At 38.4% G+C, this 12,500-nt stretch overlaps 1 protein-coding gene across 10 annotated transcripts in view; it reads left to right on the forward strand.

Annotated features, from left to right (window-relative positions):
- LOC135095540 (uncharacterized) overlaps positions 1 to 12,500 on the forward strand; it is a 131,919-nt gene that overhangs the window by 87,563 nt on the left and 31,856 nt on the right. For 8 of the 10 annotated variants that reach the window (XM_063996425.1, XM_063996426.1, XM_063996423.1 and 5 more), the window contains 2 exons: positions 6,658 to 6,972; positions 11,942 to 12,242. In XM_063996425.1, the coding sequence (XP_063852495.1) occupies positions 6,784 to 6,972; positions 11,942 to 12,242 (490 nt within the window). In that variant the 5' untranslated portion in view covers positions 6,658 to 6,783. Of the gene's footprint in view, positions 1 to 6,657; positions 6,973 to 11,941; positions 12,243 to 12,500 lie in introns of those variants that run through there. The other 2 variants (XM_063996431.1, XM_063996432.1) reach the window with 2 other exon arrangements.

A 12,500-nucleotide genomic window follows, 5' to 3' on the forward strand; every position in this document is an offset into this window, starting at 1 on the left:
CCCTGGTTGCTGATCCTAAGAATTTTGCCTACATCCACCTTGTTATAACCCTTATACCACTTAAAGACTTCTATCAGGTCCCCTCTTAACCTCCGTCTCTCTAACCTCGCCTCGTAAGAAATACTCCTCATCCCTTGTATCCTTTTAGTCATTCTCCTCTGTACTGACTCTAATAGACCTATATCTTTCCTGTAATGTGGAGACCAGAACTGCACAGCGTAGTCTAGATGAGGTCTGACCAGCGCCAAGTATAACTTTAATACTACTTCCGGCCTTCTACTTTTAACACTCCTAAAAATGAATCCTAGTACCCTATTTGCCTTGTTTCTGGCTTCTATGCATTGTTTCTCTAGACGGAGTTCAGAGTTAACTATAACTCCTAAATCTTTCTCGTACCCTGTACCTACCAGAGTTTGGTTATTTAATGTGTACCTATTGTGTGGGTTTCCTATACCTACGCTAAGTACTTTGCATTTATTGATATTAAATTGCATTTGCTATCTATCCGTCCATTCATTCATTCTATCTAAATCTGCCTGCAAGGCGATGGCATCCGATTCTAACCTAATTAATCTACCTATCTTTGTGTCATCCGCAAATTTAATAACATCACTACTAATTCCACTATCCAAGTCATTGATATATATTAGAAATAACAATGGCCCTAATACTGATCCCTGTGGCACCCCACTAATTACATGACCCCACTCGGATTTCGAGCCGTTTATTACCACTTTCTGTCGCCTGTTACCAAGCCATGACCCTATCCAGCCTAACACCTTCCCATCTATTCCGTGTGCCCTAACCTTTTTTCAGGAGCCTTTGATGGGGTACCTTGTCAAATGTTTAACTAAAGTCCAGATATAAGATATCATAACTATCACCATTATCTACTGCCTCGTACACCTTACTGTAAAAACTTAACAAGTTTGTCAGGCAAGACTTCCCCTTCGTGAAGCCATGCTGTGACTGATTTATCAAGTTATGTTTGTCTAAATGTTCCCTAATGTTCCTCGCTATTATTGACTCTAACATTTTACCTACAACTGAAGTTAAGCTGACAGGTCTATAATTAGACGCTAAAGTTTTATCTCCTTTCTTAAAGATGGGTACTACATTAGCCTGCCTCCACATTACTGGTACCTCACCCGACTCCAGTGATTTCCTAAAGACAGAAACTAACGGCTCACTAATAATCTCTTTGCATTCCTTAAGTACTCTGGGATATATTTCATCAGGTCCTGGTGTCTTGAACTTTTTTAGCCTATCTATCTCCTGCTCCACTATCTACCTAGTTATGGAAATATCTGTCAGCTTCTCATTCTCATCCGCTCTAAACACCTGTTCACTACCTGGCATATCCTGCATGTTTTCCTGGGTGAAGACAGTTAAAAAAATACCCATTCAGAAGTTTACTAATCTTCTCCGCAGAACTAACCAGCTCCCCATCTGCTGCCTTTAATGGACCTACAGTATCCTTATTCTTCGTCCTGTATACCTAATAAAATCCCTTGGGGTCCGTCTTCGCCTGGCTGGCTACCTTTAATTCACGTTAACTCGTTAACTTCCTGACTGTTCTAACTAATTCATTATATTGTGTTATTGAAACTTCTTCACCTGCCCTTAATCTCCTATATATACTTCTCTTACGCCCTATATAATGCTTTAACCTAGCAGTCATCCATTTAGGGTCATTTTTTTGTGATCTTATTGTCCTATACGGGATGTTTGCTAACTGACCTGTATGAACTTTATCTACGAAATATTTATACATTTCATCTACATTTACCTCACCTAATCCCTCCATTGCGGCCCCTACCATCCTCTCCACTCCCTCATCTACTCTCCTCGACCTCACCTCTCTCATTTCCGCATGACCTGACATTCCAACATACTCACACCTATCTCCCCCTTCCTCTTTCCTCCTCCCTTCCGGACACATCTTCCCTCCTCTTGTCCTACACCCTCACGCCTCACCTCACCTCTCTCATCCTGCCTTATCTCTCTGAACTCCGCCCCTGACCTGACCTCACCCTGCATCCTTTGCCAGTCCACTCCTTGGAGGTACCTTTTTAATTCTTCAAAATTTGCTCTCCTAAAGTCAGGTATTTTACTAGTGTTTTTGTTTCTAACAGTTTTTTCCCATTCTAAATTGTACCTAATTTCCCTATGGTCACTGTTACCTAGCTGTCCTCCAACCTCTACCTGCGTGACTGCTTCCTCCCTGTTAGTAAGAATTAAATCTAGAATATTATTCCCCCTTGTGGGTTCTACGACTACCTGTTTAAAAAAAAATGATCCCGAATTACCTTAAGAAATTCCTCTACTTCCTTGTTACCCCACAATCAGACTCCAGTCGATATTCCTAAAATTAAAATCTCCTACCACACATACCTGACTGTACCTGCCTGCTCTATTTAATTCCTGCCACAGTGAGGTGTTAATTTCCTCTGTACTGGTCGGTGGTCTGTAAACTACCCCTAGTACTACTGACTGCGATCCTTCCTTAATATCTACCCATATCGACTCTGCTTTGTTATCTGTTTTAATTCTATTGTTCATACAGCACTGTAATGTGTCCCTAACGTATAACGCGACGCCTCCTCCTCTCCTGTTTTCCCTATCTTTATACAACATTGTATACCCATCTATCTTAACCTCTGGATTAAATACTTTTCCTGACATATCTAACCAAGTTTCAGTTAAAGCAATGATATCAAATTTCTCTACACTCGCTAGTCCTCTAAGCAAGTCTATTTTATTCAGAATACTTCTACAATTTGTGTAGTAAGCACTTAAGCTATTTCTCACCTTCCTTGAGCTAGCTACCTTTCTAGATTTAACTAATTTGCCCCTCGCCTTCTCCTCACTACCCCTTCTTCCCTCCCGACTAACGAAAAAAGTGCTGGAGTGCAGTTACCTCCCGCTCGAGTGTTTCGGCCAAAACACGAACACCCTGGCGTGACAAATGCACTCCATCCCTGGCGTACAAGGTGTCCCTGCCAAAGAAAAGGTCCCTGTTGTCGATGAACGTCCATCCATTACTCCTACAATGATTCGCGAGCCTGCTATTCACTGTAATAGCCCTGGACAGCCACTCAGCACCAACTCCCCTCCTCGGCAAGACACCACATACCACGGGGATCCCTCCCTTGTCCCTAATCCTGTCCAAAGCCTGTCGAAACCTCCTGATAAGCTCCTCACTCCTGACCTTACCAAGGTCATTCCCTCCCGCACTGAGAAAAACAATGGGCTTGGTCCCATCTTTTTCCAAGCACGTGTCTAGCCCATCAACTACCTTCCCTATCCCGGCCCCCGGCAAACACACCCTCGACCTACGCTTCCTATCCCTAGCACAGAACGCACTATCTAAGTGCCTAACCTGACTATCACCAAACACAAGCACTCTACCTTGGGGCAGGGTAACTGCATCTGCCCCCTCCTTCTTGCCTCCTCCCGCCCTGTCCCCCTCCTTCTCCTTCCCTTCCTCCAGCACATTGAAGGGATTCTTCGTCTCCACGCAAGGTGCCCTGAGGACCTTCATCCTCTTGGCTCCCCTGCACACCACCGACCACTGCTCCTCCGTCGCCTTACTAGGTAAGGTGACGGTGGGGCACGACCCTCCCACAGGTGCTGAGATCTTCTCACAGTACTCAGCCTGCAGGTCTGAGATCCTCTCACGAAACTCAACCTGCACCTCCGAGATCCTTCGATGGAACTCAGCCTCCACCTCTGAGACCTTCGCAACGAAGGCCTCGAGAACAGGAGAACTAACACAACCAGACGACTCAGGAACACAAGGCGCCATGTCTACACTAGCCAGCTATATTAGCGTCAGGTCACTGCTCACTAAACACGTCCGTTCACTAGGAACCCTGACCTAAGAGAAGAAGAACAACAAGAAAAAGACCTAACCTAAAAGAAGAAGAACAACAACAAAAAAAAGAAAAAAAAGAAGATGCAGAAGAAGAAGAAGAACAAGAAAAAGAAAAAGAAGAAGATGCAGAAGAAGAAGAAGAACAAGAAAAAGGAAAAGAAGAAAATGCAGGAGAAGAAGAAGAAGAAGAAGAAGAAGAAGAAGAAGAAGAAGAAGAAGAAGAAGAAGAAAAAGGAAGAAAGAAGAAGAGGAAGAAGAACAAGAAGAAGAACAAGAACAAGAACAAGAACAAGAACAAAAAAAGGAAGAAAAGATTTTACTACTACTTCTCGTCCTGTCCCTCCACTTTCTCGTCCTTTACCACATCCTCATCTTCTTCCTCCTATTCAAGCTCCCTTTTACCCTCTTTCTCCTCCTTCTCCTCCTTCTCCTCCTCCTACTACTACTACTACTACTAATAATAATAATAATACTCCCCCTCCTTCTCCTCTGTCTCCTCCATCTCCTCTTTTTCCTTCTCTTCCTCCTTTTCCTCATTTTCGTTTTCCTCTTCCTACTGTAACTTCATTTTACTCTAATTCTCCTCCTCCTCCTCATTTTCTTTTTCCTTCACGTCCTCCTCTTCCTCCTGCTCCACCTCCTGCTTCTTCTCAACCTTCGCTCCCTCCTAATTTTCCCTATCATCATTTTCCTCTTCTTACTCCAGCTCCATTATACTCAATCTCCTCTTCCTCCTCCTCCCCCTCCTCCTCTTCCTCCTCCTCCTTCCTACCTATTTCCATGCCACTTCACAACTATTTCCATGCTAGCGCAAGCTTGAGGGAGTGGTGGATGGGGAGGAGTCTTTTGTTATGCTATCCTGTCTCTCTTCCCCGTAGCTAGTTAGAAGTAGTTACCAAATAGCCTTGCAAGAACCAGAGGGTCTGTTGCTGTTTGGCTTTCCTTTTTATTCCTTTGTATTCCTCCTCCTCCTCCTCCTCCTCCTCCTCCTCCTCCTCCTCCTCCTCCTCCTCCTCCTTCTTCTCCTCCTCCTCCTCCTCCTCCTCCTCCTCCTCCTCCTTCTCTTCCTCTTCCTCTTACTCCACCTCCTCCTCTTCCTCATCCTCCTCCACATCCTTGCTCTTATTTTCCTTCTATTTCTCCTAATTTTTCCCATCATCATCTTCTTCCTCTTACTCCAGCTCCATTTTACCCTAATTTTCTTTCTCCTCCTCCTCCTCCTTCTGATCCTTTTCCTCCTCCTCCTCCTCCTCCTTGTCGTTCTCCATCTCCTCCATTTCATCTTCCTTCTCTTCCTCCTCCTTTCCGCCATCCTCATCTTCCTCCTCCTACTACAGCTCCATTTTACTGTAATTTTCCTCTTCCTCCTCCTCCTCCTCCTTTTCCTCCTCCTCTTCCTTCTCCTCCTCCTCCTCCACTTCCTCCTTCTCATTTTCCTTCTCATCCTTCTCCTTTTCCCCATCTTCATTTTCCTCCTCATACTCAAGCTCAATTTTATCCTAATTTTTCACCTCCTCCACCCACTCCTCCTTTTTCTCTTCTTTCTCGTCTTCCTCCTGTTCCACCTCCACCTTCTCCTCTTCCTTCTCTTCCTCCTCCTATTCCCCATCATCATCTTCCTCCTCTTATTCCAGCTTCATTTTACCCTAATTCTCCTCCTCCTCCTCCTCCTCCTCCTCCTCCTCCTTCTCATTTTCCTTCTCTTCCTCCTCCTTTTCCCATCCTCATCTTCCTCTTTTTACGCCGGCTCCATTTTACCCTAATTTTCCTCTCCCTCCTCGTCCTCCTCCTCCTCCACCTCCTCCACCACCTTTTTTTCTCCTCTACATTTTCTTCCTCCTCCTTTACCCCATCCTCATCTTCCTCCTACTTAAGTTCCATTTTACCGTAATTTTCCTCCTCCTCCTCCTCCTCCTCCTCCTCCTCTTCCTTCTCCTCTTCCTCCTCCATCTCCACCTCCTCCTCCTTCTCCTCCTCTTCCTCCTCCTCCACCTCCACCTCCACCTCCTTCTCCTCCTCTTCCTCCTCCTCCTCCTCCTTCTCCTTCTCTTTCACCACCACATCTTTCTCCTTCTCCTTTTCTTTCTCTTCCCCCTCCTTTTCTCAGTCATACTCTTCCTCCTCCTACTCTAGTTCCATTTTACCTTAATTCTCCTCCTCTTCCTTCTCCTTCTCCTCCTCCTCTTCCTCTTCCTCTTCCTTATCCTCCCCCTCCTCCTTTTCTTCCTTTTCTTTTCCTTTTCCTCATCCTCTACTTCATTCCTCTTTTCTCTACCTCCTCTTCCTCGAGAAGAAGAGGAGGAGGAGGAAGGTGAAGAGGAGAAAGAAAAAGAAGAGGAGGAGGAGGAGGAGGAGGAAGGGGAGGAGGAATACAAAGGAATACAAAGGAAAGAACAGACAGCAACTAACGAGGCTGTCTGAAGAGGCTGTTTGAGGAGGAGGAAGGGGAGGAGGAGAAGGAAGAGGAAGGGGGAGTAGGAGGAGGTATAAAAGAAGGAAGGAAGTAGGAGGAGAAAAGGACTCAGTCAAAATATTTAGTTATGAAACCAGAGTGACACGGTCGTTGAAACAAACTAACAAATATATAAATAGAAATAATAAAAAATAAATAAATAAATGAAAATAAATAAATAAATAATAATAGTAATAATAATAATAATAATAATAATAATAATAATAATAATAGTAATAATAATAATAATAATAATAATAATATAGTCTTATTTCCTCACACACACATAAACACACACACACACACACACACAAACACACACACACAGGGTGGACAGCCCTCCACTTGGCTGCAGGGCAGGGCCACCAGCAGTGTGTGGCAGCCCTCATCCCCGTCACCCCTCCCACTCCCGCACACCTCGCGGCACTCACTCCGGTGCACACCGCCAGTTATAATGGCCACGTGGAGGTACTGGAGCAGCTGGCAGGTGCTGGCTGGCCCCTCACCTCCAGGGACAGTTATGGCAATACACCCCATGCACCGTGCTGCGGCAGGGGGCAGCGTGACATGTCAGCGATGGCTGGTGCAGCGAGGAGGTGACCCGAGCGTGCAAAATAATGCTGGACACACCCCGCTTGACCAGGTAGGCAGTGGGGAGGGGCAGGAGGGTGCACGTATGCGATCTCTCTTACGATCTGGTTCAAAATTTAACTGGTAGAGATACCAAAGCAATATGCGATTGGATGACCAGGCTTATTATTTATATATTTTTGGTAGTAGGAGTAGCAGTAGAAGTAGTAGTAACAGTAGTAGTAACAGTAGTAGTACTAGTAGCAGAAGTAGTCCCAGAAGAAGTAGTGGTATTTTTATTATTAACTATTTTCATCGTTTTCACTACCTAAATAAATAATTATAAAAAAGATTATTATTGTAATCATAATTTTTCGCTTTAATTTTTTTGCTATATTTTTTTTTAATAATTTTAATTATCAGTATCATCATATGTATCTTTAATGTCTTTCTTCCTTCTCATCACCGTCTTTTTATAATCATCATCATCATTATCATCATTATTATATTAGTATAATTATTACTAGTAGTAGTAATAGTAGTAGTAGTAGTAGTAGTAGTAGTAGTATTTGAAATGGCAGGTATTTTTTTTTTTCATATTGATCATCACTATCATTAACAGGTATTTTTGTTTTTTCCTAGTATTATTGTGATAACTAGTTTCGTTATTATTATTATTATTATTATTATTATTAATACAATTATTAATACCTTTACTATTATTATTATTATTATTATTATTATTATTATTATTATTATTATTATTATTATTATTATTATTATTATCATTATTATTATTATTATTATTATGAGAGAGAGAGAGAGAGAGAGAGAGAGAGAGAGAGAGAGAGAGAGAGAGAGAGAGAGAGAGAGAGAGAGAGAGAGAGAGAGAGAGAGAGAGAGAGAGAGAATGTGATCAAGAAGGAATCTTTTAATAAATAGAACAACTTATAACTAACTAAAGACTTTTAACAACTCTTTTAGCATCTAACACAGAATAAACTACCTTAGAATTTATTGGCCAAGAAGGATGTTTGTTACCCTCTCCAACATAAGGAGAATATAGAATATAATCAAATAACCAAGATGTAATGATAAAAAAAAAAACAAGAAAATCTTACTTAACCTCAATTAATTCTTGGCCAACACACCGTGTCTCACTCTACTTATCCACATTATCACATGAATTACAATAAAATGAAGACTGAAAGCACCTCACAATTTTGCCAGTATTGAGCACATCTTATCTTACCTGACTGTACCTATCACTTTGTAAGGCCTAAGTTGTCACCAACCTTCTGTATTTCCTTTTAAGTAATAAATATATTGAGAATATCTGCAGAATAATAGATGAACTGGGAAATTCAACTTTAGGCTGCATAATTTGCTTTAAACAAGAAAAACCTTCCTAAACATGAGGAGGAGGCAGTAGACACCTGCCGAAACGATAATTACTCCCAGTGAGGTCTAAAGCACTGTTCAGGGGGTGCCGTGAACTTATCATTAAACCCAGCTGTGACCTCACTGAACGTTTCCCTTTGTGTCTCACAACACAAGGGGGCAGTCACAGCCTGCCCTCTAAAGACAACTCTCTTCCTCCACACAAAACTACAAGCACCTAATAACACACACACCCTTCACTCAAAAATTTCAAAATCAACATGGTGACTCCTACACCAGCCTCGGAGTCCCCATCTGGGGAGGGGACCCACAAATGTCCCCATGTCGGACAGCCTTTCTGTCGACGGCCCTAAATGTCTTGACACCCCCTTCAACTTTTTCTTCATTAACTTCTGCAATATTTGTGGCCTAAAATCTAATTTTCAATCTGTAGAACACCACCTCTCCTCTTCTAAACCTCATCTTCTTTTCCTCAATGAAACTCAGGTGTCTGAGACAACTGACAGTATCCCCTATTCTGTTCCCTCCTACTTTCTCTATCCTCATTTTCAATCCAAAACTGGATGTTGCGTTTATGTGTGCAATGACTTAACCTGCTCTCGTCCCCACGCTCTTGAATCTGGCTACGACTACAGAGTCACTCTCAAACTAAATTTATCTGTGCTGTATACCTTTCACATAACTCCTCAGACTATAAGAAATTCTTTGACTACTTAACTTCCAAAGTGGAGCACATTCTGACCCTCTTCCCTTTTGCAGAGATCTCCATTCTTGGAGACTTCAATGTTCACCACCAGCTTTGGCTTTCCTCTCCCTTCACTGACCATCCTGGTGAACTAGCCTTCAACTTTGCTATCCTCCACCACCTAGAGCAATTGGTGCAACACCCTATTCGTATTCCTGACCGCCTTAGAGATACGCCCAACATTCTTGACCTTTTCCTGACCTCTAATCCTTCTGCTTATGCTATCACCCTTTCTTCTCTGTTGGGTTTCTGAACATCCTCGGTCTGTCCTTTACTTTTAATTTGAACTGGAAACTTCACATCTCATCTCTAGGTAAAGTAGCTTCTATGAAGTTAGGTGTTTTGAGACGTCTCCTCCAGTTTTTCTCAACCCCCCTAGCTGCTAACTCTGTACAAGGGCCTTATCCGTCCATGTATGGAGTATGCTTCACATGTCTGGGGGGGTTCCACTCACACTGCTCTTCTAGACAGGGTGGAATCAAAAGCTTTTCATCTCATTAACTCCTCTAATTAACAGTCTTCAGCCTCTCTCTCACCACCGCAGTGTTGCATCTCTAGCTGTCTTCTACCGCTATTTTCATGCTAACTGCTCTTCTGATCTTGCTAACTGCATGCCTCCCCTCCTTACGCGGCCTCGCTGCACAAGACTTTCTTCTTTCTCTCACCCCTATTCTGTCCACCTATTCTGTCCTCTCTAACGCAAGAGTTAACTAGTATTCTCAATCATTCATCCCTTTCTCTGGTAAATTCTGGAACTCCCTGCCTGCTTCTGTACTTCCACCTTCCTATAACTTGAATTCCTTCAAGAGGGAGGTTTCAAGACACTTATTCATCAATTTTTGACCACTGCTCTGACCCTTTTATGGGACTGGCATTTTAGTGGCATTTTTTTTTTTTTATTGGATTTTTGTTGCCCTTGGCCAGTGTCCTTCCTACATAAAAAAAAAAAAAACTAGCCTGACTAAGGTTTTCAGGGAAGTCTGTCTGTTTATTTCTTTGTCCTTCTCTAATGCATCTTTCATCATCCCAGCACACCCTAACCAATGACACAACAAACTAATAAATATTATTATTTACGTAATTTATACATATTATAAAATAACAATGATAATACTATAAAATAATAATAATAGTAAACAATAATAATAATAATAATAATAATAATGATAATAATAATAATAATAATAATAATAATAATAAGATAAGACAATAAAAGAAAGATATCATACTTGAAAGATATCATTATTTTTAATAATATAACAATAATAATAATAATATTAATAATAATAATAATAATAATAATAATAATAATAATAATAATAACAATAATAATAATAATAATAATAATAATAATAATAATAATAATAATAATAATAATAATAATAATAATAATAATTATTATTATTATTATTATTATTATAATTAATATTAATAATAATAATGATAATAATAATATTAACAATGATAATAATAATAATAATAATGATAATGATGATAATAATTATAATAATAATAATAATAATAATAATAATAATAATAATAATAATAATAATAATAATAATAATGATAATAATAATAATAATAATAATAATAATAATAATAACAATAATAATAATAATAATAATAATAATAATAATAATAATAATAATAATAACGATAATCATAACAATCAAAAGCATAATATGATGATAGGATAGCAGTAATAATAATAATAGGATAAAAAATAAAAGAATGATATAATACCTGAAATATTCTTTATTTTTTTAAATAGTAAATAATTATTGTTTATTATTGTTATTTCTTTTTAAATATTATCATTATTTTTATTATTATTATTATTATTATTATTATTATTATTATTATTATTATTAATATTATTATTATTATTATTATTATTATTATTGTTATTATTATTATTGTTATTATCACATCATTTTTACAATGTTTATTATCATTAACATTAACAAGCATCTTCCATTTTCCTTACTAATTCCATCATCAGTATTAATATTATTGTTATTGTTATTATTATTATTATTATTATTATTATTATTATTATTATTATTATTATTATTATTACTATTATTATTAGTTATTATTACTGTAATACAATGATGATAATATCTAACCTGATAATATTATTATTATTTTTTCGTTATACTTAAGTAATTTTACTGTAACAAACCAGATAGTGATGATATTGCTAATCATTATTACATTTATTATCATTATTGTTTTACTTTGATATAATTTTATTTCTTATTTTTTTTTATTTATTTTTTTTGTTGTTGTTTTTGTTGATTTTATGATTATTCTTCATGCTGCCAATTCATATTATTTTATTATTATTATATTATTATTATTTATAATAGTAAAAATAATGATAATAATAATATTATTATTATTATTATTATTATCATTATTATTATTATTATTATTATTATTATTATTATTATTATTATTATTATTATTATTATTATTATCATTATTATTATATAATTTTCTATGTTATTTGCACTCATTTTCATTAAAATGTTTATTTTTCTTTATCACCACTACTATCATTACCATTTTATTATACAAGAATTTCTATTATTATTATTATTATTATTATTATAATTACTATTATTATTATTATTATTATTATTATTATTATTGCTATTATTTATATTATTCTTGTTGGATAATGTTAATATGTAACCTCATAATAAATTTTTTTTTATTACAAGAAAGTAACTTGGTGATTATGATTCTGATAGTGATGATGTTGCTGATTATTATTATAATTACTTTCATTATTATCTTTTTTTTATTATTAACATTATTATTATTACCGTTATTTTTTCACACACACACACACACACACACACACACACACACACACACACACACACAGGAGCTGGTCTCTGCTGTGGAGAAAGGAGACGAGGCATGGGTGAGGTCGGCACTCGACAGGGGTGCACGGCCCAAGGTCACCGTCCCCACTAATGCTGGGGTGCTGGGGAGTCTGCTGACTGTGGCTGTCTACGAGGGCCATGACCACCTACTGCCTAGCTTACTGGAGGCGGGGATAAGCATAGAAGGTGAAGGCACCACTGACAAGACACCGCTGATGGTGGCTGCCCTACGTGGCCACACGCAGACAGTGAAGGCACTGCTGGACCGCGGCAGTAACCCTCTGGCCACGTATGGTGAAGGTGAGGCTGTGGCTGGTGGTGGTGGTGGTGGTGGTGGTGGTAATTGTAGATGTCAATGTGTTTTTTTTTTTCTTTTACTACTATTTCTACCACTGCTACTACTAATATTACTATTATTACAACAACTACTACAGCTACTGCTCTTATTACTTATATTACTAGCACTAATACTACTTCTATTACAACAACTTATTCTACTAATACTACTACTACTATTACTACTACTGCTACTAATACTAATACTACTACTTTTAGTAT

The sequence above is a fragment of the Scylla paramamosain genome, chromosome 49 (assembly GCF_035594125.1).
Source record: "Scylla paramamosain isolate STU-SP2022 chromosome 49, ASM3559412v1, whole genome shotgun sequence".
In the NCBI taxonomy this organism is placed as follows: domain Eukaryota; kingdom Metazoa; phylum Arthropoda; class Malacostraca; order Decapoda; family Portunidae; genus Scylla; species Scylla paramamosain.